This window comes from Mobula hypostoma, chromosome 4 (genome assembly GCF_963921235.1).
Source record: "Mobula hypostoma chromosome 4, sMobHyp1.1, whole genome shotgun sequence".
In the NCBI taxonomy this organism is placed as follows: Eukaryota; Metazoa; Chordata; class Chondrichthyes; order Myliobatiformes; family Myliobatidae; genus Mobula; species Mobula hypostoma.
Window position 1 is genome coordinate 95777966 of NC_086100.1, and position 16830 is coordinate 95794795.

Below are 16830 nucleotides of genomic sequence, written 5' to 3' on the forward strand. Positions count from 1 at the left end.
ACATTTTCCAGAACTCATTTGTCTGTGCAAGGCAGGAAGTTTTTTTTTAATGTAAAACAATCAAACACACAATATTGCCATTTGATACCCTCAGGCTCCGACAGTGACATACTTTTAAAATGAGATCTCCTTTTGGGCCAGGGTTGGGTCAGTGCTGAAGTGCCGGGTCATTTCGAGGGTTGGGATGAAGCAGTGTCTAACATGAACCCTCGCTGGCTGAGTCAACTAATCTGGATTGTTAGAAAGATTACAGTATTTTTAGTCTATTAGCAACCATCAAACACTTCTGCCTTGTGGGGAAGGAAGAGTAACTCTTGATTAGCAAAGGGCATTTGCACAGGGACAGGAAACCATGAAGGCTGACAATATGCAATTACACACAAAAAGTTGGAGTAACTCAACAGATCAAGCAAAACCTATGGAGAGGAATAAAAAGTTGATATTTCTGGCCAAGACCCTTCATCAAGCTGACAATATTTCGAGATTTTGTCGGGGAGATGAATACAAAAGTAGGGAGATTATGCTTCAGTTAAAGAGGGCACTGCTGGGTCAACATTTAGAGTTCTGTGTACGTAGAACACAGAACAGTACAGCCGGGAATAGACTCTGGCTCACCATGTCTGTGCTGACCATGATGCTAATCAAAACTAACACACGCAGTCTGTATTCCTCTATTCCCTGCCTGTTCACAAGCCTGTCTAAACTCCTCTTAAATATTGTTGTTGCATCTGCTTTCTGTACAGTCCTTATTTAACAAGGCAGTTAATGCTTTGGAAGCAGTTCAGAGATATCGGGAATGGGCGGTCTGAGGAAACGTTGGACAGGCTGGGCCTCTGTGGGGTCTTGACAGGGTGAACGTGGAGAGGATGTCTCCTCTTGTGAGAGAATTTCCAACTGTGAGTGCCTGTAGAAATAAAGGGTCATGCATTTCAGACAGGGGAGAGGTAATTCTTTTCCCTCTCTGAGGATCATGACTTTTTAGACCTTTTCCTCAAAGGGTGATGGAAGACGAGCCTTAAAAGATGCAGATTGATTCTCCACTGACAAGGGGTGGAAGTACCAAGGACCAATGGGAAGGCATTGTTGAAGTTCCATTTGATCAGCTGTGAATTTGCTTGAATTCTTTGAGGATGTGACAGGGAGAGTTCAGAGAGGGAAACCTGTAGATGGGGTGTTCTTGGAGTTCCAAAAGGTACTTGACAAGATGCTAAATAGAAGCTGGTGCATAAGTTAAGAGCCAAAGGTGTTGGAGGGAGTGGTGCTAGCAGAGATTATAAAGTGGCTGTCAAAGAGAAAAGGCGTTGAAATAAATGTGTCCTTTTTCAGGATGGATGGATGAAACTAGAGGAGTACGAAAGGGATTGGTTCTTGCTTCTCAATTATTTACCGTGTACTGTATATTAATGACCTGCAGAAAGGAATTAAATGCAAGCTGTCCAGATTTGCTAATCACATGAAATTAGCCAGAAGAGTTTCTGAGGACACCAACATTGTGATTTTACAATGTGTACAGGTAGAACAAGTGAGCAGTAAAAAACTGATAAATGGGGTCACCCACTTTGGTATGAGGAATCAAAAGGCAGTCTATCATATGAATGGGAGAGACTTCAAATGAGTGAAGTTCAGTGGGATCTAGGTGATCCAGAGGTTAGCAGGTAGATCCAACGGATGGTTGAAGGAGGCAAACTACATGTTGGTCTAAAGATATGGAGACTGCAGATGCCAGAATCTGGAGTAACACATGAAAAGCTTAAAGAACTCAGTAGGTCTTGCAAAAGGATTGGATTTCTATTCCTTGGGCACGTGGCCAAGTGGTTAAGGCATTCGTCTAGTTACCTCAAGGTTGCTAGTTCAAGCCTCAGCTGTGGCAGCGTGTTTGTGCCCTTGAGCAAGGCACTTAATCACACATTGCTCTAGTCTGTGCGAGGAGTGGTGTCCCACACAGAATTCCAATCTGCGCCTTGTAAGGCATGAAAATGCCCGACACAGGCCTCTCATGGTCTGAGTCAGCGTTCCCTCCCCTTAGGTTAGGAAGAATGAGGGTAATTTTATTCAAAAATATAAAACCTAAGAGAATTTGACAGGGAAGATGTCGAGATGTTTTCTCTGGTGGGAGAGTCACAAACAAAGGGACATAACTACAAGATGAAGGGTCAGTCATTTAAAACTGAGGCACAGAGAAATATCTTCTCTGGAGATCTCTGCCCCTAAGTTTGGTAGGGGCCAGATGAGTAGATCGATTTGAAATGGATATTGATCGAAAATGGAGAGATCAGGAATTGAGGGTGATGTGAACAGGCACAGAAGAGGAGTGAAACCAGCAGAGATCACTCAAGATCATATTGAATCATGGGGCAGGTCTGAAGGGCGCAATAGCCTACACTCAGTTGAACCTGGGCTAGCGTGCACGATTTCCTCAGAGGGCCAAGACACACAGCAATCTCAGTGGAAGTTCTTCACCTTCACTTCAAAAAAGGTCGAGCCAAAGGTTGCCAGACGGTGCAGTATTTTAAGGAAGCTGAGCTTCGCTTCATCCCTCGTCTTGCCTGCATGCTTGTTGAACATGGCCACGACTGCCTGTGAAGAGAAATAAACAAGGAGTAATTCTATGCAGTGTCCCCCCAACACAGGGATGCAGGTTTCCAATCACAATACCGTACACATGAACCACTAATAATATTTGTGTTTTACTTTATTGCATTCTCAGGTGTCAGAAATTCCCCTATAATTGGCTGCCATAAATCTATTACATCAGCAGACCTGGTCTGATGTCGAGTGTGGTGTTGTCTGCTCAGCACTGAGGTAAAGGCTTGCTAACAGTGGCTTCTATAGGGAGATACAGCACAGGAGTAGGCCCTTTGGAAAACCAATCCATGCTGACCTTCAGCTACCCACATACACTAATCTTCTACTAATTCCATTTATATGTTCCGCACATTCCCATCAAATAAAGTTCAAAGTTTAAAGTACATTCATCAACAAAGAAGGAATACATTATACAACCTTGAAATTTGTCTCCTTACAGACAGCCACAAAACAAGAAACCCAAAAGAACCGATTTTAAAAAATCCAACAAACACAGAGAGAGGGAAAAAATGTGCAAACAATGAAAGCAAGCAGACAGCATTCGGAATGAAACTGAGTCCATAGACACAGAGCCTGGAGCAGCCGGAGCAGGCCCTCATCCTCAGTTCATCACACAGCGGAGCAAATGTCACAGAGCCCTCAGTCACCGAGCCCTGAGCAGGCCCTCATCCTCAGCCTCAGTTCATCACACAGCGGAGCAAATGTCACAGCCCTCAGACACCGAGCCGGACGTCCCACCTCTCCTGGAAGTTCTGGGAGTCTCCCACATAATAATAGCAGCTCCCTGATGCCCGCAAATTATATACAATATCCCGGAAACGAGAGGGCGAGGGAGAGAGGGAGCGGGAGCGAGAGCGAGCATCCTGATTGGTCTCTCTTTGTGCTAAGTAGACCTATCAGTTTTCTCTGTGGGCGGGCTTTACAGTTGACCACTGTCTCTCCATCAGTTCAGTTTCGTGTCCTGCACCGCCATGGCAAAGTGTTTCAAAAAAAGAAAATATAAAACGCACTTCACCCCAGACTACACTAAAGTGTACCCCTGAGTAATAGGGGTCAAAAATAATGACAGTGTTGCTCGCTGCTCTGTTTGCAACAGTGACTTTTCTATTGCCCATGGTGGGTTAGGACTGTAAAAGACATGTTGAGGTGAGTTTAACAGATGTCATTCATTCATTAGCATAGCTAACATTGTTTAAACTAGCTGGCTGGCTGCTAAGGAGCTACGCTATTGATGTCCTATGTGATGAGGCCAAACTCCCTGTAGACGTGCTTAAAGTTGTAATAGAATTAAAAAATGACTCCATGATAATATTTTAATGTCACATTTTCTGCATATACCCAGTTTACAGTTTGGTTTACAGATTAGACAAAATCACTAAACAAAGTATTACATAAGACAATATAATAAGGATACACCTTATGCTTTTATTTCTTTTAGGGACCACAACATATTAGGGAGGCTAATGGCAGGGAAGGCTGCTCAAGTATTTCCACAGTTCTTTTCAGCAGAGCCACATCACAGTACGAGAAAAGTTTGCAAAAGAAATAGAAAAACTATAGCCCTCTTACCAATCAAGAATCTATCAAAATCTGCCTTAAATACTTCCAATGACTTGGCTTTCACAGCCCTCTGTAGCAACTGTTACGAGAATACACATAAAATTAAGATGTTTGCTGGCCTGGGCTAGCATCAGTGGCATCAGCAGTTGGTCTGCCACCTGCCCTCAGGGGAAGGAGAGATAAGGAACAATGGAGCAGCGTCTGGAGATGTGTAATGAAGGAATGTGGGAGAGAGAGCTGTCTGGAGCGGCTCCCCTCTTTGAACCTTGAACTGTTTGAAGTGATGGACAGGCGATACCCCAGCAGGGGGATAAAAAGGGACCGGTTCGCTAAGGCAGGACACACACGCCACCCGAGGTAACGAGACCCTGGAAGCGGTGCACCTCTCACGAGTGGGTGAGAAGTACCAGACAACGACCAGGGTGGAAAGGTACGATCAGCGGGAACCCGGTGTGTGTCCGCCCTTGCCTGGATGCCGGGTTCACTGCAGAGGATCGACCGCATCTGGAGGAGGGGTCACAGTCGGTGACCTCAGGTGACATCACCAAGGACCCGCCCAAAAAGTTGCTTGTGAGCCATCCCGCCGGTCTGTGAGTGAAGCAGTGTTCTGAATGATCAGTTGTTCCTGTTATTTCCCCCACCTTGTCCATCGCCATGGCAACGATTACTGCGAACTGAACTTTGAATCTCTTTGAAATTTGGTCAATTACCCCTAGACAACGATAGAGCTTGATTGATGCTGTTATCTTAATTCTGTGCACATGTGTGTTTATCATCGCTGAACTGTTGCATTTATTGTCCTTTCGATTACTGTGTTGCGGTTAACATTGCTGAACTGTTGCATTTATTATCCTTTCGATTACTGTGTTGCTTGTTTCTTTAATAAAACTTTCTTAGTTCTAGTAATCCAGACTCCAACTGAGTGATCCATTTCTGCTGGTTTGGCAACCCAGTTACGGGGTACGTAACATAAGTGGGGGCTCGTCCGGGATTTTGAACGCTAAATTTGGGACGGAGTAAATTGATTGGGTTAAAATTCCCGAAAGAAAGAAAAGACAAACAGCAGAAATGGATGTTGAGGAATTTATAAAGGCGCCGACCTTGGAGGCATTAGAGGATGCCAGGAAATTGGAATTGATAGCTGTGGCAAAACGGTTGAATCTTGCTAAGGTGAAGTCGACAATGAGGAGAGAGGAGATACACAGAGCTATTGTAGAGCACTATGTATCTAAAGGTGTGTTTCCCCAAGGTGAGCTGGGGGTGGTGTCTATTGAAAAACCTGCTGGAGACGCGGTACAGGTACAGCTTGAAAAACTGAGACTCGAGCACGAGTTCCGGGTACGGCAGTTAGAACACGAAGAGAAGCAGGTAGAAAGGCAAGAGAGAGAAAGACAGTTGGAGAGAGAAGAGAGAGAGAGAGAGGGACAGACAGTTGGAGAGAGAGGAGAAACAGAGGGAAAGGGAATTTGAGCTGGAAAAGTTAAGGATAAGGGCCGAGCAGGGGCTCGTGCCGAACCAAGGTGGAGGGTTCCGGGCGACCCAGGAGGTTAGGCTGGTTCCCCCATTTGATGATACCGACGTGGATCGGTACTTCCTCCACTTCGAAAAAGTGGCTATAAGTCAGGACTGGCCGAGGGATAAGTGGGTTGTTTTACTTCAGAGTGTACTGAAAGGGAAGGCCCAAGAAGCTTACTCCGCTTTGTCCGCGGAAGATGCCCAGAGGTATGAGGTGGTGAAAGAGGCCATCCTCAGGATTTATGAGTTGGTCCCGGAGGCATACCGGCAGAGGTTCCGGAATGAGAGGAAGCAGTGGGACCGCACGTATTTGGAGTTTGCTCGTGAGATGCAAACATATTGTGAGCGTTGGTGCGCCTCGAAGGGGGTAGAGGGGGATTATGACAGACTGCTGCAGCTGATTCTGATTGAGCAGTTTAAAGGTTGTGTCCCTGAGGGTATGAGACCCTACCTCGATGAGAAAGAGGCAGCCACGTTAGCCGCAACTGCTAAGTTAGCGGATGAGTATGCGTTGACGCATAAAATGAAGTTTGCCCCGAGTAAAGGCTACCAGAAGGGTAGTCAGGACGGCGGGGAGAGTCCGCGGGAAAAGTCAGAAAGTAAGCCGGGGACTAGTGAAAAGGATAAGGTAGGACGGGAGCAGTCTGGTAGGAAGTCTCCTGGGGTCGTCTGTTATAATTGTGGGAAAGTCGGACACTTTGCGTCCAGGTGCTTTGACCCAAGGAAGGAGACGGGGAAAGGAAAAGCGGAAATTTTGAATGGCTGTATCGAGCTGTTAAGCGAACCGCTAGGGAAGGACAGGTCTGAAAAAGTCCAGGAAGGGCGCGAGAGGTTTATCTCGGCCGGACTGGTGTCAGTGAAGGAGAGGTTAAAACCAGTTCCAGTGCGGATCTGGAGAGACACGGGAGCGTGTCAGTCACTAATACTGAAGAGTGTATTAGAGTTTAGCTCAGAGACCCAGACTGGGAAGGTAGAGGTCAAAGGTGTTGGGGAAGGGACAGAGTCAGTCTCTTTGCACCAGATACACTTACAGAGCAACCTGGTCTCTGGACTAGTCACGATCGGGGTGAGGTCCGAATTACCGATGAAAGACGTGGAAGTCTTGCTCGGTAATGACATCGCCGGAGGAATCGTGTTCCCAGTCGTGAGATTGACAGGTCAGCCTGCCAGCATTGAGGCCCCGCCCATGGACTCACAGGTTCATCACCGGCCCGCGATGGTGAATTTGGCTGAAACATTTCTGCCAACCTTGTATGAGACAGGGTGTAGTGAGATAAGAGGTAGTGAGGGAGCTGGGACGGACGTAGCAGTAGCCAGGAAAGAATTTGTGCAGACGCAGGAGCGAGACGAGGGGCTGATGGTTTTGGCAGAGACCGCTCTCTCTGACACAGCCTTGACAAGCTATTGTGCGGAGGAGGAAGTGCTAAGGAAGAAAGGGAAATCAAGTACAGTATCCGCAGATGAGGAGTGGGGGGTGGTGCAAAAGAGTTATGGGGATGAGGTTTTTAACGTGGCCCACGAGGTACCCCCCGGTGGACATTTTGCGGTGCTGGAGGAAACAGTTGGTGGAATCATGAAAGAGATTTACCGGCTGCCCAGGGGGAAGAATGTTATTGATCATGACCGACGCGAACTGAGACGGTCACCGGCTTTTGATATGCTAACAAACCTAGTCGGTGTTAGCGTGGAAATCAATGAAGCTAGGGTCCCCCTGATAAGAGGAAAAAACCATTTTGAAAAGATTAGGATGGGATCGGTCAGATGGGAGAAGGCTATTGTTTTGGCCAGGTCTACTGATAAGGTCTCTCCCTTAATCCCCGAACAAAGCGAATCTTTAGAAGGAGTAATTAAACGACTCGCACCCATGTGTTTGATTGTCCCGAGGAAATGCAAAGAACTGGGACGTTGGGTGATTGTGGTTACAATAGGGCGGCCAAGTAAACAACACCCATATTTTTTGAGTAATTCAGTGACTAAAGGGCTGATGAACACAGAGGTGTGTATTGGCAATTTAATACGGCTGTCTGAAGCCAGCTTGATAGTGAACCTTGAAAAAAATGAATTCGGCCACACGAAGGTCACTTACCTGGGAATTGTGGTGACACAGGGGCAGCTGGCAGCGATGCAAGCTACAGTGCAGGCTATCGCTGATCTCCCAACCCCGACAGACAAGAGGGCCCTCAGAAGGCTCTTGGAGATGGTGGGGTACTGCAGGAAGTTTTGCAATAACTCTGCGGTCAATACCCGTCCCCCTCCTACTAAGCCCTTGCGAGAGAAAACTGAGTCGGAATGGGACGACCCTTGTTGTTGTGGTCCGGGACAAAACCAAATGAGAGGTTACATTGGTCGCAATTCATCAGTGTTTTTGGCCACTATGAAGTTTGCTGAGTTGGAGCCTGGTCTAAGGGATTATTAATAACACGTGTAAAAGGAACAGAAAATGTGATGACTGTCTGTCAAGGTGTTGACAGCTTCAAACTCGCTGTGTTAGCCAAATGGCTGATAAAGATGTATATTGTGTATGTATCAAATAATGTAGTCATGTTTGTAATTTTTACCTCCCGGTAAAAATCCTTAAAGGGGGGAAGTGTTACGAGAATACACATAAAATTAAGATGTTTGCTGGCCTGGGTTAGCATCAGTGACATCAGCAGTTGGTCTGCCACCTGCCCTCAGGGGAAGGAGAGATAAGGAACAATGGAGCAGCGTCTGGAGATGTGTAATGAAGGGATGTGGGAGGGAGAGCTGTCTGGAGCGGCTCCCCCCTTTGAACCCTGAACTGTTTGAAGTGATGGACAGGCGATACCCCAGCAGGGGGATAAAAAGGGACAGGTTCGCTAAGGCAGAGACACGCCACCCGAGGTAACGAGACCCTGGAAGCGGTGCGCCTCTCACGAGTGGGTGAGAAGTACCAGATAACGACCAGGGTGGAAAGGTACGATCAGCGGGAACCCGGGTGTGTGTCCGCCCTTGCCTGGGTGCCGGGTTCACTGCAGAGGATCGACCGCATCTGGAGGAGGGGTCACAGTCGGTGACCTCAGGTGACATCACCAAGGACCCGCCCAAAAAGTTGCTTGTGAGCCATCCCGCCGGTCTGTGAGTGAAGCAGTGTTCTGAATGATCAGTTGTTCCTGTTCTTTCCCCCACCTTGTCCATCGCCATGGCAACGATTACTGCGAACTGAACTTTGAATCTCCTTGAAATTTGGTCAATTACCCCTAGACAACGATAGAGCTTGATTGATGCTGTTATCTTAATTCTGTGCACATGTGTGTTTATCATTGCTGAACTGTTGCATTTATTATCCTTTCGATTACTGTGTTGCTTGTTTCTTTAATAAAACTTTCTTAGTTCTAGTAATCCAGACTCCAACTGAGTGATCCATTTCTGCTGGTTTGGCAACCCAGTTACGGGGTACGTAACACAACAAATTCGACAGATCACCACAGAAATTCCTCCTCACATCGGTTTCAAAGGGATGTCCCTTTAGGCTGAGGCTGTACCCTTCAACCCTAGACATTGCCACTAATGGAAACATCCCCTTGACTCTGTCTAGGCCTTTCCGTATTTAGTAGGTTTCAAAAAAACTGGCAGGGAAGTTCCCAAGCCCGACTGCGAAAGGAGGAGGGTTGGGCACGGGGCTAGCATCGCCATCCCATAGAAACTCAGCGACAGAAACAGCAACAGAAGCTCCAAGGACCTCACCCCTGGGACAGGAAGGATCTGCGAAGATGGGCTGCACCTTGGGACAACTTAAAAGAGTGGCCCCGGATTGAGGACTCTGATAAGCTGCTGTCAACAGCCAATGCCCTGGTATGCTCCATATACATCATTCCTGAGACCATTCTTGCAAACTTTCTAACTCTATACATTCCAATATATTTCACATCAGAATGAAAATGGCTCAGTAATTAATACAGAACAGGTTAATGAACAGAATTCAACATGTATGCTGAAATCCTTTACAAACCATGTCAGTATGTTAAGCCACTTATCCCTTTAAAATTTAAAACTCTTAAAACTTTATACACAATTCTAAGAGGGTAACATTAAAATTCAATGGAACTTCATCTTAAGATTCTTCTCCAGAAGACGACAACCTCTTTCATAAGTGGCAGTTCACCAGTTCCAGGACCCACATCAATTCCTCACCTCCCATTCTAATAGATACAACATTCAACGCACCATTATCTCCTCTAGTTTTACCTTTAACAAGATCCCACCACCAGACCTACCTCTAGTTCCGCCCCTTTCAGCATTCCAAAAGCATCACTCTGCAACTCCTTGGCCCCATCTTCCACCTCCACTGATGACTACTCCTTCTCACACAACTTTTTAAAAATATGTATATTTGGATAGATAGACAGTCAGGAAAGATTTAGAGGAATATGCCCAAATGGGACTAGCTTAGGTAGGTTTCTAAGTTTGCACCCTCTAGTTTGAGAGGGAGAAGCTAAGATTATATGTATCAGTATTACTGTAGAGTAAAGGCACTACAGAGGCATGAGAGAGGAGCTGGACGAAGTTGATTGGAAGGAGACACTAGCAGGGAAAACGGCAGAACAGCATTGACTGGAGTTTCTGGGAGCAATTCAGCAATTCAGATAAAAGAATACCAAAGTAGTAGTATTCTGAAGAGAAGATGAGGCAACTATGGCTGACAAGAGAAGTTAAAGGCAACATAAAAGCAAAAGAAAAGGCATATAATATAGCAAAAATCAGTGGGAAGCTAGAAGATTAGGAACTTTTTAAAAACCAACAGAAGACAACTAAAAAAGCAATAAGGAGAGAAAAGATGAAGTATGAGGGTAAACTAGCCAATAACATAAAAGACAATATCAATGTTTTCCCTCAGAAACGTAAAGTGTAAAAGAGAGGCAAGAGTGGATATTGGACTGCTGGAAAATGATGCTGGAGAAGTAATAATGGGGACAAAGAAATGACAGACAAACATAATAAGTATTTTGCAATAGTCTTCACTGTGGAAGATGCAAGCAGTGTGCCAAAATTTGATAGTGTCAAGAGAAGGAATGAGAGAAGGCACTTGGGAAGCTGAAAGGTCTGAGGTAGTTAAGTCACCTGGACCAGATGGACTACACCCCAGGGTTCTGAAAAAGGTAGCTGAAGAAATTATGGAGGCATTAGCAGTGATCTTTCAAGAATCACTAGATTAGAAAATTGCAAATGCCACTCCAATCATTAAGAAGGGAGGAATGCAAAAGACAGGATAGGCCAGTTAACCTGATCTCAGTGGTTGGGAAGATGTTGGAGTCAATTGTTAAGGATGAGGTTTCAGGGTACCTGAAAGCACACAATATATTAGGCCAAAGTCAGCATAGTTTCCTTAAGGAAAAATCTTGCCTGACAAATCTGTTGTAATTCTTTGAGAGAAAAACAGGCAGGATAGATGAAGTAGAGTCAATGGATGTTGCTTACTTGGATTTTCAGAAGGCCTTTGACAAGGAGCCATTCATGAGGGTGCTAAACAAGGTGAGAGCCCATGGTATTATTGGAAAGATACTAGAAATAAAGGGAGCCTTTTCTGTTTGGCTGTCGGTGACTAGTGGTATTCCACAGGGGTTGGTGATGGGACAGATTCTTTTCATGTTATATGTCAATGATTTGGATGACAGAATTGATAGCTTTGTGGCCAAATTTGCCGATAATACAAAGAAAATATGTGAGGCAGGTAGTGTTGAGGAAGCAGGGAATCTGCAGAAGTACCTAGACAGATTGGGAGAATGGGCAAAGAAGTGACAGTCGGAATATAGTGTAGGGAGTCTATGATCATGCACTTTGGTAGAAGGAATAAAGGAGTAGACTATTTTCGAAGCAGGACAAAAATTTAAAAATCCGAAGAGCAAAAGGACTTGGAAATCCTTGTGCACAATTCCGTAAATGTTAATTTGCAGGTTGGAAGGCAAAAGCAACGTTAGCACTCATTTCGCGAGAACTAGCATATAAAAGGAAGTATGTAACGCTGAGGGTTCATAAGGAACTGGTGAGGCCTCACTTGGAGTGTTGTGACCAGTTTTGTGTCCCTTATCTAAGAAAGGCTGCGGTGGTATTGGAAAAAGTCCAGAGGAGGTTTATGAATATGATCACAGGAATGAAAGGGTTAATGTAAGAGGATCATTTGATGGCTCTGAGCCCGTATTCACTGGATTTAAGAACAAGGAGGAGAGAGTTCATTGAAATCTATCCAATATTGAAAGGGCGAGATAAATTTGATACGGGGAGAATGTTTCCTAATGTGGGGGAGTCGAGGACCAGAGGCTGCATACTCCTGAGAAGGACATCCCTTTAGAACAGAGATGAGAAGGAATGCAGCCAGAAGGTGTTGAAACGGTGGAATTCATTGCCACAGATAGTTGTGGGGGCCAAGTCATTAGGTATATTTATAGCAGATGTTGCTGGGTTCTTCATTAGTAAGTGTGTCGAAGGTTAAAGCAAGAGAATGGAGTTGAGATGGACAATACATCAGCCATGATGGAATGAGAGAGAAGACTCGATGGGCTAAATGACATAATTCTGCTCCTATGTCTTATGGTTTTATGGTATCTTGGTGGGCAAGGGTGAATTGGGCCTCTATCTGTGTTTCTTATTTCTATGACTCTAACGGCAGGAGAGCAACAACTATCTCCTCCCCTATTCAGAGACACAAACACTCTCCCCAGGCAAAGCAGGTAAATTTGCAATTGTTCCAATTTGATACAGTGCATCTCATGCTCTCGATGTATCCCTCTACACTAGAAAACCAAATACTGACTGGGTGATAGCAAAGCCGAAAAGTCCACGGGTGACCCTGAGCTTTCAGATTCCTTGCATTTGAACTATGGATCCCATCTACATGTTAACATTACTTCTCACCCCCACTCCACCTTTGACATACTGTACATTATTTCAATGAAGATCAACGTAATCTCAATGGGCAGCACCTCATGTTCTGACTTTTTACATATACAGCCCACTGAATTCATCATCAGAAGTGACAATGTCAGATCATCAGCCACATTTCTCTTTCTTTCTCATTCCTAGCATTCCAGACTTTGTTCCATTCCGTATTTCTGGGGACACAAGTGTTGGACACAATGAAAGGGTTGGACTATTACCAACAGCTGAAGAAGTTCAATTTATTGTTTATCCATCTTAGTAAAACAAGGTATGGTTTTATTGAAAAATAAAAATAAATGATAAAATCTTGAAGAGACATTACTCTGCAGAGGCCAAGATAGTTATACTAGCAGGAGAGTCTCAAGCAAAGGGACACTGTTATAAGATTGGGAGCAATCATTTAATACTGATATTCAGGAGTTTCTTTTTACAGAGGGTGTGAGTCTCTGGAATTTTCTACCCCGAAGGGTTGTGGAAGCTGGATTAGTGGGGACACAGTACATAGATTCTGAGAAGACCAGTGAATTGTGGAAGAGGAGATATGGACTGAGCAGATCAGCCATGGTCATATGGAATGGCAGGATAAACTTGAAGGCTGAGTGGTGGAATCATGCTCTTACTTTGTGTTTCTAAATTCTCTGATTCATTATCCATTACCACCACCTTCTCCTTCGCACTCTCCACCACTCCCTTTTGCTTCTTTTCCCAATTCTGATGAAAGACTATCAACAGCATTGACTCCTTTTCTCTCTATATAGACACAGCCTGAACTCTTAAGTATTTCCAACATTTTCCATTTTAGTTTCTGATTTCTATGGTTTACAAAGTTTTGCTGCTGGCTTTAAGATTTTCCCACTCAGTGACACCTAAACATAATGGTTTCCTCGCCATAGACCTATCCTTTGAATAGAAGCCCAAATTGCTCTCTTTATCTTGCTACAAGCCATCTCACTATGCAACTTATTGCGCAGGCCACTCCATCTTCTCTGGATCAGATGATGATTCAGTGTTAGTTCCCTCTGGGTCCCAAAACTGCACTCATCAGTTTTGGACTGAGGATGATTCAGTATTAGTTCCCTCTAGGCCCCAAGACTGCACTCATCAGTTTTGGACCAGCTCATCATTGGTTCAGTCCAGAGGAACAGCAATGTTAGATGGAGAAAAGATAAGTTTAGGATTGTTTTTCATGTAAATGCATCACGTTTGAGATAGTGCAACTCACTCCTTGTGTTTCATGTCACCAACTAACCTTTTGATCTCACACTGGAGTTTGAGACTTTGAGTTTTTAAAAGCTCTTAAGTGTTCCAGAGCTCTGCTTTCAATGGAATTATTTTCACCGTCCAGTTACTGGGATGGTAACTACTACCAGTGGAGAGAGGGCTCCTCTCTCAGACTCTGTTGAGCTGAATGGTCAGACAAATACCGATGGTATAACAACACTCTCCTGGTTCCATGCTATCAACTAGTTGAGGCAGAGATTTACCCACAAAGTTTATCTTCCCATTGTTTGTGTTATTTCTGGTGAGCTACAAGGATCTTCTGTTTCTTAGCTCCATGCTGCTCCTGTCACCCAGCAGCCACTTAGCTCGTCCTTCTCCAATTTGCTCCATCTGCTCATTGCGTCCCTTCTCATCCGGATCCACCCATCACCTACCAGCCCTTCATTTCACCTCTTTATATCGGCCAAAGCCCCCTCCACTCTCAGTCCTGATGCAGGGTCTCAACTTGAATATTGACCATCCCTCTGCCTCCACAGATGCTGCCTGACCCTCTGAATTGTACCAGGAATTGGGGTTTTGCTTCAGATTTCAGCTTCTGCAGTCTCTAGTGTCCACTGCATTTCATTTGTTGGGGGTGGGCTTCATCCTACAGATGAACAGCTTCAATATCCTTCTGTCTGTTAGGGTCTGAGGTACAGGACCTCTCTGTATTCACAAACTAGTCACACCTCTCCTGGAAGATGCACCATCCCAAGTCCCTGTGAGTGTCCGGTTCTCCTGTAGGACAGGGACGGTGTAGTCGGTCTGTGTTAACCCACAGGCAATTTGTGTCTCACCTTCTGTCACTAGTGGGGGGGAGGAGATAGGTCTATGAGGGTGAGGAGAGATCAGAGAGACAGGTCACCTCAGCAGAGAGCAAGTGACTGTAGCGGAGGAGATGGGGGGTAGTGAAAGGTGATGGAATGGCAAAAGGAAGAAGGGAAAGGTGGGGAGTGAGGATGGGAACTGATGGGAGAGAGGAATAGTGAGGAGTCAGAGAAGGGAATTGAGGCAGATTTCAGAAAAGGATTGTAGAGCGAAAGCGGGGGATTGTTGGTAGAAGGGGGTTTGAGGAAGAGAGTTTGAGCATAGAATATGTGAGCTTGCATTTGCACCTGTGTGTGCGTGTGCGTGTGTGTGTTCATGTGCGCACGCGCACACATGCATGAGAGAGTGTGTGAGAGAGAGTGCACGAGAGTGAGTGCGCGAGTATTGTGAGAGTGTGTGTGCATGTGTGTGTTGTGAGAATGTGTATATGAGAGTGTGTGCGTGAGAGTGTCTGTGAGTGTGTCTGTGAGAGAGTGTCTGTGAGTGTGTCTGTGAGTGTGTCTGTGTGAGAGTGTCTGTGAGTGTGTGCGTGAGAGTGTCTGTGAGTGTGTCTGTGTGAGAGTGTCTGTGAGTGTTTGTGCACACACAAATGTATACATGCATCTCTACAGCACCCTAATACCATTCTTCTCCCAACCTAACACATATTTTCCATAGTTTTATTTTCCAGTTCCTTTTCCCAGCCCTCCCTCCACCACGCCCACCTGGTGTCTGCAGGCCCCCATTCCAAAACGCCAAAGTTGCATCCTACATCTTATTATCTCCAAATGATAAAGAGCCAAACTGTCTAATAACTGAATACTTGAACTATTAACAGCAGTTAAGTCTGTGAAGTACAATCATTGAAGGCTGTCATGAACAGGGGTGAGGGACTCAGTCAAACACAACCGAGACTCAGGGAGGCAGTGAGCCCACACCCAGGAGGTTCATGTGGAAAGGCAATATGGATTACTGTTTCCATAGCAATAACATCCAATACAAATGCATACCACAGTAAATCTTCACTAATCCAGCCTGCCCAAGCCTTTGATGGTGCCTGATTAGCAGATTTTATGCACCATCAGATTTACTTTATTAATATTCCAACATATTTTAATTCACTTTGTTCATAAGATGTTACACAGTCACATTTCAGTGAACACAGTCAACAGTAAGGCGCCCCATGAGTTTAGGGTGAGGGTCTGATCATTCAAAGGGGTGTGGCAAACATCACCTGGTGAGTCAGATGATGAACTACAATATTGGGATTTCCAAATCGTTGAATTGAACTGAGGTATGGAGGGCTATGGTCCTCGTGCAGGTCAATGGGGCCAGGTAGAACAATAATTTCATGCACTAGATGGGCTGTAGTACTTCATGACTCCATGAGACTATAACTTGTACTGTGAACATTCACAAACCTGGTTCCTGAGGCAGTGGGTTTGCCACAGGAGGATACATTGCATCAACTGGGCTGTATATTCTGGGGTTTAGAAGGATGAGAAGAGGTCTCGACCAAAAATACAGAATTGTTAAAGAGCTTGGCTTGCTAGATACAAAGAAGACATTTCCCCTGGCTAAAGGGTCTATGACCAGGGTCAGGATTTGATAATAAGGGGCTGGCCATTCAGGAGAATGGAGATGGGGAGAAATTTCTTTACATGGAGATTGGTGAAGCCATGAGATTGTTTATCCTGGAGGACTGTGGAAACTTGGTGATTGGGCTCATTCAATACAAAGACAGCTAGATCAAGGGAATTGAGGGATATGCAGATAGTGCAGGAAAATGTTAATAAGGTAGGTCAACAGTAGAGCAGGAACAAGTGGGCTCCAGCTCTTACCCTCCATCTTATGATCTCTGAAGCAGAAAAATCTGTCCCACAATGGGTTTAATGATTCATTAACAAGTTCAATAAGCTCCTGGAATACCTTTTTCCATTCCTCAGATGACATTATCCGAAGCATATCCTGAGGAACCAGTTCCTTCAGTAGTTTGGGAATGTTGGGGAACTGGGATTTGTCAATGTCGAACTTCACTTTGTAAAGGAATGCAGCGATCTGGATGGCATCTTCTTTGGTGCATTGGTGATAACCCCGCAAGTACTTTGGAAGTTCCTAGGGATTGAGAAAAGGAGAGGGTCAAAATGTCAAATTAAAGCAGAAAATGCAAAAAAAACCTCATGCAGAGAGAAACAGACAATGTTTTAA

At 45.1% G+C, this 16830-nt stretch overlaps 1 protein-coding gene across 3 annotated transcripts in view; it reads right to left on the reverse strand.

Annotated features, from left to right (window-relative positions):
- The window catches only part of LOC134345477 (unconventional myosin-VIIa-like), a 218210-nt gene that overhangs the window by 19001 nt on the left and 182379 nt on the right, over positions 1–16830 (reverse strand). For all 3 annotated transcript variants that reach the window (XM_063046193.1, XM_063046192.1, XM_063046195.1), the window contains exons 44-45: positions 16552–16737; positions 2461–2577 (exon numbers count right to left, since the gene is read on the reverse strand). In XM_063046193.1, the coding sequence (XP_062902263.1) occupies positions 2461–2577; positions 16552–16737 (303 nt within the window). The remainder of the gene's footprint in view (positions 1–2460; positions 2578–16551; positions 16738–16830) is intronic.